This window comes from Ixodes scapularis, unplaced genomic scaffold, assembly GCF_016920785.2.
Source record: "Ixodes scapularis isolate PalLabHiFi unplaced genomic scaffold, ASM1692078v2 PGA_scaffold5__190_contigs__length_132052651, whole genome shotgun sequence".
Taxonomy (NCBI): Eukaryota; Metazoa; Arthropoda; class Arachnida; order Ixodida; family Ixodidae; genus Ixodes; species Ixodes scapularis.
Window position 1 is genome coordinate 51496583 of NW_024609880.1, and position 13902 is coordinate 51510484.

Below are 13902 nucleotides of genomic sequence, written 5' to 3' on the forward strand. Positions count from 1 at the left end.
TGTCAAGGTGTGCTTAAGGGGCAGTACAAGTAAACTGATATAGAATTATGATGTGGGTTTGTGGGTTCTGAATCGATGATGGGGTGATGCGCTCATGCGCAGTAACAGTTACCGAGTACACTGCCAGTCAGAGCCCGCAGGTTAGGGTTAGTAGACTGCCTTCGGCTGTCGTTTCCAGGTTTTCCCATCGAACCGTTCTCCAGTGCGACAATAAATTAGGCAAATAAGGTACAGCAATTCAAACATAAACAAATAACATGGTCACATCTAGGAAGAACATAATTTTATTGACAATTTTTGAGGAAGCACATTGCAATAAACGGTTCTGAGGTCGCTGCCATTTTTTTTTTTGCGTGACGTAGCATATTTTGTCTGAGACTTTGTCCTCCAGTCACCTTCTTCTTTCTCTTCCACGGTTGATGTTTATAGGTTTCCCGCCCCAGTCTCGGGTAACTCATCAAGATGGTAAACACGTTGTTCGTTGTGTTGTTATTATTTCACTTTATCTGCTTGCATCTGGTGAATAGAAAATCTGCCCTCCTTAAAATTCCGCATGAATCGAATGCGTCCCATAGACCAACGCGATGCTGACGTCACACCGCTGCGGTGGCGCTGATGTTGGCACGGCGCATGCGCAGGTCCGCATCTGGTTTCTGCGGGCGCGCGGTGCCCGCACCTGGTGTGGGCAAGTATGAACTTGCCCGCACCGAATAATATGGAGGATATTATATGTAGACAAGAAATGAAGAATTGACTCGGTTGGCAGGGATGATACAAAGCAGCACGGCTGTCAAGAGGCCTTCAACTTGCATTTAATAATTGAAGACGAGTTGCGTAGTATCGTCCAGTCAACATTGCCGAAATTCGGTAGTTACGCTGTTAGCCTTGAGCAATCAAAGCTACCACTAAAGCTCAATAATATTTTTAAAAAAAGAAAGAGAAAAGATGAAGAACGTTGACTATAGTGTTGAACATCTGGGCGTGTAATGCATTGACATAACAATGTATATAAATGAAAGAGGGAATCCCGCTGGTCAGACGTGAGTCAGTGAGAAAGCCATAGTTAATGACATCTTAAGAAACGCAAGGCGTGCAGAGGCCCGAACATCTTTACATCGGTCTGGAGCAAATGAGCTCATTAAGGCATCAGGCCATAATTACACAAAAGAACGAATCACGTGATTATTATAAGCCACACCCAGTGTTTCTGAAGTTGTCGGTGACTGAAGCGAGTTCAAGTGAGAGAATTTCCTGTCAATGATGCGGAACTCGATGCTCCAAGAGCTTTATTGAGGGATTGTACACCCAACATCGATTTCTGAAAAGAATGGAAGTAGATTGATGGCTAAGAGCGATCCATGGATTTGCATTTAATCGTAAAGGGCAGCTTACGTACGTCAGATCTCCGTGTCAACGCTGACGAATTCCGACTGTCCAGTCTTCTGCGTTGAGCAAACTCACGCACCTTTGAAAAACCATTGGTACCTATACACACACAAAAAAAGCGAGGAACGTTAATTAGCGCCTTAATTGAGTAAGGTAATAATTCGTGGCGTAATTAATGTCTTATACTCAGTTGAAAGCCGCAGAATCACCCAAATAAAAAAATAAAAAAACGGAGAATAAGACCGTTTCCTTCAGAAACCGTAAAACGTCTTCTAGAATAAAAACCCTATGATTTCTGGGCGATAATATGATTGGGGTATAATTAAAAAGGACCAGGTATTAAATTCTGATTCTTAATAATTCTATATACACATATAGCTTAGTTGCAGCCAAACAGACTAGCACAATCAAACTTATGGACTTGAAGCTTGAAGTACGCCACGAAATGAAAAAAAAAAAAGACAAAAAAGAATAACGACTGAATATTTGTTGTTCTTGAAAACAAATTTTGATGAAGTTATTGAAACAGTCGTTATTATCCTTTGACAAAGCAAACAGCACACAGAGAGGTTGAACCTCGAAGGTACGCTAAAATTGTACCGGGGTAGTGAGTGAAAATGAAACAAACGTTTCTGGCCAGCATAAAAAAAAAAAAAAGAAACTACGCATAGCAGAAAGCAGAAACTACGTCGGCATATAACCCTAGTGGTGGGAATAAGGTGCTAAAATTTGAGAACATGATGTTACTTGGGCCAAAAATAGGCCGGAAAGAGCGAATTCCTCTAATGAGCCGACGCCCACCAGGCCCAATAATTCGTGAAATCAAGAGATGGTGTTGTGGGCATACTTGTTCCCGTTACTTGAAAAATGTAATGGATTGCAATTACAAATTACCGAGGCTCAAATGTAATAGATTACTGTTACAAATCACTTTTGCTGAAAATTAACGGATTCCTTTACTCGTTACGTTACAAATTACTTTCACATTACTTTTCCCGTACGCTTATCAAGAAAACAATCAAAACAATGTTGATGTTTTCAAAAATGTTCTGCAACACTACTTTTCATTGCCCGTACGCCCGGATTATGATAGTCCTTGTAAAATATAATGCATTTAAGAGAAAGGATGTAGGTGCACACCGTACACCTGTAAGCTGACAAAGCAGAGAAAGCTGCAATCACACCACACACCCTCAATCCATTCCTCTAGCTTACGGCGACCGTAGATGACCCCTGAAATTCTACAGACAGAGCTAAAGGTACGCAGGCTCAGTTGCTGGGCCTACCTCCACTAGGTGACTCGGAGCTAAGGAACGGATCTACGAAAGTGCCGGACGCTTTTCAGCCGTGCCTCCAGAGCAGGGGACTCAAACACGCAGCCGGCGACTCGCTGGGACGTAGCCCGCAGGCAACCGGCTAGGCGTCCCGGTTCTCATGCGCTGGAAATGGCATGCACCATAGTGATCTCATCTCGCAGATTCATTTTCGCTCGAAAAGTAGCTGTGCTCTTTTAACACATTCACATAGTTTATACTTATCTGTGTTCATTTGCCCTTTGTTTCGCTTGATTCGGTGCTTCCCATCTTTTAGTAATGTAAAACAATTACGGTACTGGTAAAAGCGCGAACTATTCGTTGAAGGATGCATAGATGCTGCGCGAACTGTCGATCAGCAGGATTAGCTGCCAAAGATAAAGCTACGAGCTCGGGATTAGAGCCTTCAAAGTATTTGTTCAAAGTTTTGTAATAAAATGCGTCAGGACAGCAAGAACTGTCCAATTAACTGAATGATTTTTAGAGACATATTGAGTGTGGTTAATTTCTGAGTGCATTGAGCAACGGAAACGACAGTGCAATTGCTCTCTTGTTCCATTAAAACTGCTAGCACGTTGGCGGGGTGGTGCCATTTCAATTCTTGATATCAGATGACGTGAGGCCCCAAAGTAGTCATATAAACCGATCAAATTGAAACATGTCACTGGCAAAACTGTGAGTTACAAAAAAGCATAGAGGACGAAGTCTTTTCTCTTTGAAATCGTCTGACATGTGTTCTGATGGGCGGAGAGGCGTATTAGGCATCCCTTCATTTGCCCGGACGGCGCTCGTTACTTAAAAAAGGTCTATTAGCTGCAGTCCCGAGTAGAAACACGCACCGGGGTCTTGGCCGTGCGCACAAACCGGACGTTGTGCACGGCGTGCACGAGGCACAGCTTGACCATTTGGATGGCGAACCTCATCCCCACGCAGTTCCTCGGACCGGCGCCGAAAGGCAGGTACGAGTACGGCCGAATGGAACCCACGTTTTCGTCGCTGAACCTGCGTACGGTAAGACAACGTGAGACGCGCACTGTGTTCCGTTCGAGTTTAACGGGTTTTTCGTCGAGAAAATGGGAGGCGAAGCTGATCTACGTAAATATTCTGAAAGAAAGCCCACCTCCAAAAGCTCGCCCGCCACACATTTTTTTTTTTATCTCCCCAACGTGGTTGGGCGCTCACATGGTCACGCGATCCCAACGACAAGACCACGTCACGTGACGTGACTGATGCCACAATGTGACACTGGCGTCACATGACAGCAGTCATGAAACTGACCACGTCATGTGACGTCACGCGGCGTCAGCGACGTCACATGACGCTGGGACGTCAGGTGTCTCCGCGTCACATGATGTGATGTCCCGTGACACAACGACATGATGCCGTGATGTGACGGGATCAAACTGTGTTTGGTCGCGTCATAGCAACCAATAGGATATAGTAAGCAAAAGGATAGCAACAGCTTGTTGTTCTCTAATCAGCACGGTTTTGGTAAGAACCTTTCTCGTATTACCCATCTGTTTGAACTTACCGATGATCTACATACTAGTCTGCATTCTTCCAAGCAAACAGACGCAATCTTTATATAATTTTCAAAAGCCTTCGACCGGGTCCCCCGTAGCAGATCAATATCCAAGCTCACAAATCTAAACGTTATCAGTAACGTTGTCTCCTGGATTCAAGCTTTCCTGTCACATCGTGTTCAATCTGTGATCGTCGATAATGCCACTTCCCTTCCTCTGATTCTCATCTCTGGCGTCCCTTAGGGTTCTGTTCTAGGTCCGCTATTTTTCCTAATTAATATAAATGACATTGTCTCTTCATTATAGTCTACATTCTAGTTATAACCTTGTGCTCTATCAAAATATTTCTTCCATTTATGATCGCATAACATTGCAACACGATCTAGAAGCCATTAACAACTTGGTGTCATTCATGGCTCATGACCGTCAACTCGGATAATTCTAAAAAAATGTCATTCTCAAGATCACAAAAGAAAGTGTTTTTCATATTCTATTCTATTTGGCGACATTGAGCGGGTGAACACATTTAAATATTTAGGGGTGTACCTTTCTGAAGATTTATCATGGAAAATTCACGTGAACTACATCCGTTCTAAAGCTAACAAAACATTCGGATTTTAAGAAGGCATATTTTTCTCGCGAACTCCCTTGTTAAATGTTTAGCTTATATTAGGCTAGTCAGAACTAAGCTGGGTTATGCTTCAGCAATATGGAACCCTCATCGAAGCTATTTAATTAACCTATTGGAAGCAGTGCAAAACCATGCTACTCGTTTTATCACTCGAAACTACTTCTGGAGTAGCATCTATTCTTTTAAACAATCCATATCATACAAACTCTCGACAGTCCAAGAAGAAGAGACCGGTTCTCTTTCTTGCACATATTGTACTACCGAAGTCATCGGGGGCTTGGCACTGGAAGGATGTCCAGCTCACCCTTATGTTTTCTGCAGATATGCCTTTTCACCGTGGAAGCGAGCTTTTCGCCCTCACCTTCGGAATCCATGCCGATATCTTCACCAACTTCGACAGCGGACCGGGAAAGCAATTTCCCGGATTTCCAACGACTACGCTTTCACCAGCTCGGCATCTGGCAACAAGGGACGACTGACGCAACAGGATGGCTACAAGAACAACAACCGCCCTCGCATCACTCGGGGCTTGGCACTGGAAGGATGTCCAGCTCACCCTTATGTTTTCTGCAGATATGCCTTTTCACCGTGGAAGCGAGCTTTTCGCCCTCACCTTCGGAATCCATGCCGATATCTTCACCAACTTCGACAGCGGACCGGGAAAGCAATTTCCCGGATTTCCAACGACTACGCTTTCACCAGCTCGGCATCTGGCAACAAGGGACGACTGACGCAACAGGATGGCTACAAGAACAACAACCGCCCTCGCATCACTCGGGGCTTGGCACTGGAAGGATGTCCAGCTCACCCTTATGTTTTCTGCAGATATGCCTTTTCACCGTGGAAGCGAGCTTTTCGCCCTCACCTTCGGAATCCATGCCGATATCTTCACCAACTTCGACAGCGGACCGGGAAAGCAATTTCCCGGATTTCCAACGACTACGCTTTCACCAGCTCGGCATCTGGCAACAAGGGACGACTGACGCAACAGGATGGCTACAAGAACAACAACCGCCCTCGCATCACTCGGGGCTTGGCACTGGAAGGATGTCCAGCTCACCCTTATGTTTTCTGCAGGTTAGTTACTTATCATGTTCAAAATACCGGTTTAGGAAAGTTTCATTGTTTGAGGTGCCATGCCCCATGGTCTTGCATACTGTACTCTGTTTTGTGTTTCACAATACGTGGAGTGTTCTTGCTGTTATTCAATCACTTTTAATGAGCGCGGGAGATATTGAAGCCAATCCCGGCCCCGACGGGGCTGAAACGTCATCTGTTGCTACCTCGAGTAGGGTACCGGGAGCAGACAGTGAAGTCATTGCTTTTTTGACTAGACTAGAAGCCGGGCAGAAGAAGCTTCTGCAGGTCACTCACGACATTCAGTTAAAACAAAAGAAAGCTGATGACGCGCTCGCCGCGATTGACACAAGGATGGCTAAAATAGAACAGGAACTTGTGATGGTGCATGAGCTAAAAACTGACGTGGAACAACTTAAAGTTGCTGCGAGTGAAAATTCGGCACTTACGACACAAATTTCCAGATCTCAAGATGACCTTGAGAATAGACTACGAAGAAATAATTTGCTCTTTTTTGGCTTGGCCGATAAGCCAACAGAAACATGGCATGAGTCTGAACTTGCGGTACTGAAGCTCGTTTCTGAGTCACTGCAAGTACCTTTAGAGCCGAGTTTGATCGACGGGGCGCACCGTTTAGGTAAATTCCAAAACGGGAAGCAAAGGCCGATTATAGTATGCTTCAACCAGTTCAAAGTTAAAGAGGCGATTCTTTTAAGTGCTCCTAAACTAAAAGGCCAATCAGTTTCTATTAGTGAGGACTACTCCCAAAAAGTAGTCTACGCTCGAAAGCGCCTGATTGAGTATGCAAAAAATACGAATGCCACGTTCAGGCTGCGCTTCGATAAGATGTTTGTTGGGAACAAGTGCTTTATTTATGATGATGTCAGCAACAGTGTAATAGAGTGTACGCGATGACAGACTAAACCTGCATCTCATCCACCTCGGCCTTCTGACTGTCATCGAAATAAAACGATATCTCTTAACTCTACCTCTAACTTTTCGTTTTTGCTGTGTAATTTTCGTAGTATCTTGTCTAAACAAGATGACGTTTGTTCAGTCATTGACACGTGTAGTCCGCATATAATCCTCGGAACCGAAACTTGGTTATCAGAGGACATAGATAATGAGGAGCTTGCTTTTTCTGGCGAATACAATATCTTCCGTAAAGACAGAATTCATTCGAGAGGCGGCGGGGTCATGATCGCAGTAAAAAACGTCCTCTCATCCGACGTCCTTAAAATCGCATCTGAACTTGAGATAATTTGGGTTCGTGTGAAATTAGTATGCTCCTACATTATCATTGGAGTGTGTTATCGACCACCATCATTCTCTGGGCAGTTCTGTGATAAACTTAACGAGTGCATAAACTGTGTAGTCAGTAGTTATCCCAGATGCCCAGTAGTGTTGGCCGGAGACTTTAACTATCCAGGGATCAACTGGAGTGACTGTTCGCTTCGAGCAGGCTGCCGTGATTCATCTGAGTGCCGAGATTTTTTGGCAGTCACTCAGTCGTACAACCTTACTCAAATTGTTTTAGATCCTACACGAGGTGATTCTGTTCTTGATTTGCTCTTTTCATCACACCCTGAATGTATGTCTGCTTGTCATATATTAGAAACCATTAGCGACCATAACGCTGTTCTTATCAACTCTACATTCTCGCCGGCTAAGCGGAATATCATTAGAAAAACATTCCTAAACTTTTCCAAGGTGGACGCCAATAAACTGCAATTCTCTTTTGACTCATTCTCAAGCGAGTACCTGCAATTCTTCGACACTCGCTCTGTATCTGAGAACTGGGCGCTACTGAAGGATAAAATAACCGAAATTGTTAAGGAGTGTGTTCCGGTAGTTTTCATTAATAAGAACTTAAAGAGTCCTTGGTTTAATAACTATCATAAAAAACTTTTAAACAGGAAGAAACGGTTATTTTCTTTAGCCAAGTCAAGAGACACTCCTGACTTGTGGTCTAAATATAACGAAAGTGCAAAAACTTACAGGTTAGAGATAAAGAAGAGTAGATTCAAATTTTTGAATCGCGACCTGGCTAACATGTTACTTACTAATGCAAGGAAGTTCTGGCAAGCGGTCTCGCCTAGCAAGCATAACCCCTCACCCATTCTCCACGATAGTAGTGGAACCATTTTGTCACCTCATGACTCATCAACCATATTTAACTCGTTCTTTAGTTCCGTGTTCACGGATGAGTCATTGCCATTACCGCAGACGTTGTGCCGTGCCAGCACGAGCATGGATGACATAACATTTACACCAAACGGAGTAGCAAACGTCATCGAACGTTTGCGTGCAAATTCGGCTTGCGGGGACGATAACATCACCTCTAACTTTCTCAAAATAACGAAAGACAAAATATCAATTATCTTGTGCCGCCTTTTTCAAGCTTCACTTGATTTGTCTGAATTACCGCTCGATTGGAAAGTTGCAAAAGTCATCCCTGTACATAAGCATGGAAACCGCAATGACCCTTCAAATTACAGACCCATCTCTCTGACAAGCATACCATGTAAAATATTCGAACATGTCATCTACTCTCAAGTCATGGACTATCTTAACAACTTTAGCTATCTTCACCCTCAACAACACGGCTTTCGCAAACATCTTTCCTGTGATACTCAGTTATTTGAATTCGTAACAGATCTCCACGATAACTTTAACGACTCTTATACTACTGACGCAATTTTCATTGATTTCGCTAAAGCCTTTGATACTGTCCCTCATCAACGCTTACTTCTAAAACTTTCTCAATTAAACATAAATGACAAAATCGTCAGTTGGATCTCATCATTTCTCACCAATCGTAAGCAGTATGTATGTATAGATGACACGTCCTCGCCCGCCATTACAGTTAAATCCGGAGTTCCACAGGGCAGCGTCTTAGGTCCACTTTTGTTTCTCATCTACATAAACGACTTACCTTCACTAATCTCGTCATCAGTAAGGCTTTTTGCTGATGACTGTGTACTGTACCGCCGAATTTCTCATCCTAGCGATTCGGAACTCCTTCAACGCGACATCGACATCTTGGGTGAATGGTGCTTAACATGGCAAATGAACATAAATGTTACTAAAACCAAGCTCGTTTCTTTTAATTCCTCAAAACACCACAATCCCTCGTACTCAATTTTTTGCGATCCTATTTTATCTACTCATTCATACAAGTACTTAGGTATCACTTTTACCGATGATCTAACCTGGAATGCCCATATCGAAAACATCGTTAATACATCATTAAGAACTCTGGGATTTCTGAGAAGGCATTTATACCTTGCTCAACAGGACGTGAAACTTACTGCATATAAAACCCTCGTTAGATCGAAACTTGAATTTGCTAGCACCATATGGGCTCCTCATCAACTTTACCTCATTAATAGACTAGAATCAGTCCAGAATAAGGCCGTCCGCTTCATTCATCGAAACTACAGTACGAAAATCAGTGTCTCCCAACTAAAGGTTCTTTCTAATTTAACTTCTCTTGAATCACGTCGGACAGTCGCTCGCCTTACTCTTTTTCATAAGTTTTATTACAACATGCCATCATTCATGCTCACTCACTGTAAGCCTGCCTCATACATTTCTTTGCGTCATGATCATTCCTTAAAAATTGCACCTATGTTCGGTCGCACTAATAGATACAAATACTCTCCTCTTGCTCTGTCCATTAAAAATTGGAATTCTCTCCCTAACGACATAGTCACTGAACAGAACGAAATAATATTCCGCGAAAAAACTTCGGCTTTGGTTCCATGATATGTTTTCCGCGCCATGTCTGCTTGTGTTTACTATAAATTGCACACTGTGTTCCCAGTTCTGCTGTGCCCGGTTTGTGTAAACTTTGTTCCGAATCCTGTATAGTTCGTTCTTTGTTTTTGCTTGTTGTTAATTTTTCACCTCAGTTAGTTCTTTGATTGCCATTCCATCTTGCATTTGATTGTATTTTTCTACCCCCCCCCCCCCCCTCATGTAATACGTTCGAACGAACGTCTTTGAGGCGAATAAAACTTGAACTTGAACTTGAACTTGAACCCGCTAATTATTTCGCTAAATCGGGAACTTCGTAAAATCGAGGAAGGGAGACTTCGCGCGTAGGCTGCGCGGGGAATCGAAATTTGTTCATTAAATCGGGAAATTCATAAAATCGTGTTTTGTACAATCGAGGTTCAACTGTATAACCCGCGGTTTTCTCGAACTTCAATTTCTACGGCCCACCATATTTCCTCTCGCCTCGATCACCCCTGCAAAGTGGAGCCCATTTTTTGCAAATCCAACACATTTAAATGCTCACTCCTTTCATTATGCATATCACATCAAAATAGCCTGCCCTCAAGCTTGCCAAATAGTAGTAACAAATACTTTTTGCATGAGATTTCTAAAATGCTTGGATAATGTTTTTATTATGATATACCCTGGCGATGATGTTTCTTAAACTTGTCATCTTTTAAAAAAAATGCAGTGTTTTTTTATTATAAAATTATGAATTAGACCCCTCCCCTTTCCCCCTATGTATGGCCTTCCTCAAGAGGGCTAAGGTAATGAAATTAAATGACATAGCAGTACCAACCGCGCGACCGTTGTATGTGTCGTACCTTCTGCGGTCAAAATACGGACGACGCTGTTCGTATCTGTTGCACGCGCGACGAGTTCACAAAAGCTTGCAGAACACCTCGCTCTGCTAATAAAACATCTGCACACTGTGTGTCTCTCGATTTAGCCCCTATTATAAGAAAACCTTTTTGTTCGTATTTCTAAAAATAATGTGATAAATTCAAGCCGCCCGTCGGCCTCTTGGGTTGCATTTGCTGAGCACTCTATCGGTCAATTGTTTGCCACGTTCGATTTTGTTCCCGACGTGATCGACTATTAAATGACCGCCACCAGAGCGCTTCTCTTACCTTTCCGGGTCAAACTCGGAGGGATCCGGGAAATTCAGGGGATCGTGGTGCAACGCGTAGACGGGGATGCCGACAACGGAGCCTTTGGGCAGCCGGATGCCAGTACCTTCCATGACGTAGTCTCGGGTCGCTGTTCTGTCCACCCTGCAAGGACCAAACGCAAAGGCGCTCGAGTAAAATGAAGATGCGTGGCTTGGGCCATTAGGAACTTCCGTCGAAATCCATAGCGCGTGTTTCTGAATGTCTCAATTCGGTGCCAGGAGTACGGGAATTACCGTATTTGCGCGAGTAATTCCCGCACTTCTTATATAAACGAGGCCTTTGTTGTGTCTACTTGCCTGCAGAACACACATGCAACCAATCATCGTGCTCTCCATGAAAAACAATGCAGCGAATAACGACGTCGAGAACACGATTATTCCTCAAAATGCGATCTGACCAGATAACATTTTCGCGCGAAGAAGTTATCTGTGTCCCGTAAACCGCTGCCATTTTTCTGCCCATCGTCGCAGTGATTTGCTATCCCCGTGCTCCGCGGGAAAGCAGACCCACAGGCTTTGTTCATAAACAGCGCGCCTATTTATTCGAACAAATGCGGTACGTTGCTGCGGTCCGTTTGTAGAAGACATGAAAGCACCCCATAACTACAAATACAGCAACAACAACAACAACCGATGTATGTTGTTTGTTTACGTGGTTTGAATAAGGAGTATTCACTGGGCGCCATATTTGTGGGTGCTGTCTAGAGCGCATGCTCAGAACGAGCCCTCATTAGTAGGCTGCTAAGACCGGCAATCTTGAGGGTGCGGAATGCACGTTACAAAAGTACTGTGGAAGCTCGCCATCCGCAAGCGCTCAGCAGTCGCGCACACAGCTATGGCCGCCAGTGAATACTTCCTATAAGAAAGTCTGAAGCGACTCATTTTTATTGTCTATTATGCTTGCATGCTCTGGTCTGCAATTGGTTCTTCGGCAATCTTATCGGCTGATGCAGCAGTCTCATTGGCTGGGATAATTAACTGATCGAGACTCGCGGCACGCCCTGGTTTTCTTAATTAAGTTATCGGTGACTCTAATGAATGCAAGGAGCAGCACCAGTGAGAAGGCGAACCTATTTTACTGCAGGCATAAATAAAGATATGGAGGTCTGAATTTAATTTATATTTTCTGGGTGCTTCTACGGAGATACATTCCAGCGTTAAATGTTTGTCAATCTACTTAAAATTTTGTTTAGTGACGCGAAAGTCTCAGTCGGTATACTAAACTGGTTATAATTGAAAATATGCGGGTGAGTGAACCGTATACTTGATCAAATGAGAAAACGCGAATACCAGTCGAACGCTCACACGACGCTTGTCTTATCGCTGATTGAACCCTGAGTGCCAGCCGAGCGCTGACGCAAGGCTCGGCTCATCGCTGATTTGACCAAGAGTGCCAGCCGGACGTCTTACTCGAGTAGATCCGAGTTACTCCCGCGAGTCACATCATGTGATCGAACATAGAGCGACGCCAGCGACGCGCTTTACTCCTAGACCTAGTAACATGCGAAACGAGCGAGTGGACTTTTGCCGAGCGCGCGCTACTCCCCCTCACACACGCGCGCGCGCACGCACACGCACACGCACACGCACACGCACACACACGCAAACACACACACGCACACACACACACACACACACACACACACACACACGTGTGCGCGCGCACACACACACACATTTTGGTGCGTTTCCTGAATATGTTAGTTCACGAGAAAACCGCACAGCGGTGGAACCAGTGGCGTATTCAAGGGGGGGGGGGGGGGGGGGGGGTTCGGGGGTCGAAAACTTTCTGCCCCAAAATGCCGGAGCTACCCCCCCCCGGTGCCCATTGGTCCCGCTCGCTACCCTGCTCACGCAGTCGGTCTTGCACGGGGCACGGAGCAAAGGGGGAGCGCGGACTATCTCCAATTTATATGCTTTCCGAAGGAATGTTTGTGGGGTGCAAAATGATTAAATAAATAAAATAGTCAATATTTCTTCATTCATGCTTATTTGATGAGATGTGGAACTTGCTTTCAGATATATAGAGAGCGTATATTCCGAAACATTTGTGTGGTGAAAGATGGCAATTTCAAGGCAAAGTATAACAAACTATCCTCACTGAAATACATAGTTAAATAAAACTAAAGTGGACATAATACAACGCACACATGGTGATAATATAAAACAATGTCAGTGATATAAGGAATATTAAATTAATAGTAAAAACAATTGCTCTCTAAGCAACGCGTGGCACTGCGCTCAGGCACACCTTGTTTACTGATCAGAAATACGTACTTTGGACTCGACATTTCCGCGAATTAAAAAGTAACTGGGACTAGGTATTTCAGAAGCAATTTACAGTCTCTCTTGATCATTTCATTTATGCCAAGCGCCTACATATTAAGATGCAGCCACATGCGTTCACGGCCAAGAATATCTAGGATGTCCACCGCTTGAACTTCAATATCGCGGGGGACATTCAAAAGCCCTAGACCAAGCAGTCGCTTATTTGTAGTGGACGCTCTCGGGTATGTTTTCAACCGTCGTAGTGAAGAGAACAAGCGCTCAGCTTCCGCCGTTGCTACGCGCAGAGTCGCTAGGATCTTGAGGAGTCGATAGAAGTTTGGGAATAGGGCCTGCGGACAGTGGGCGACCGCCTGTAGCGCAGACGTGACGGGCGTTTCGTGTTTCTCACACTTTCGCTGGACGCCTAAAATTTCCCAATTTCTGGTGAAGTTTTCATGGTCGCTCATGGATGCGATGAAGTCCGTCTTGCTTTCTGCTTTGCATGTCTAGGTGGCATCTGATGCAATTCGTTATTAGATTAATACTTTCGTAGCACGGAACATCAGGAACTCCGAAAAGCCTTCATATAATTTCACTACGCACAGGCGTAAGGATATTCAAGCTCGTTTCCACGTGTTCGTCGTGTAATTTGCTTGTTTATGGGTGGTGTGTGGTGTCATTTCTCCGAGTGTCGGAACGACGAATTCGGACTGACGAGTTCTCATCGCCCCGAGGATATACCGCTGCTGCCTT

At 44.3% G+C, this 13902-nt stretch overlaps 1 protein-coding gene across 1 annotated transcript in view; it reads right to left on the minus strand.

Annotated features, from left to right (window-relative positions):
* Positions 1-222: 222 nt before the first annotated feature.
* Positions 223-13902, minus strand: part of LOC120838800 (cytochrome P450 3A24) — a 30777-nt gene continuing 17097 nt past the window's right edge. The window contains exons 11-14 of the mRNA XM_040500450.2: positions 10841-10984; positions 3539-3701; positions 1397-1485; positions 223-1318 (exon numbers count right to left, since the gene is read on the minus strand). Coding sequence (XP_040356384.2) covers positions 1411-1485; positions 3539-3701; positions 10841-10984 — 382 coding nt within the window. The 3' untranslated portion in view covers positions 223-1318; positions 1397-1410. The remainder of the gene's footprint in view (positions 1319-1396; positions 1486-3538; positions 3702-10840; positions 10985-13902) is intronic.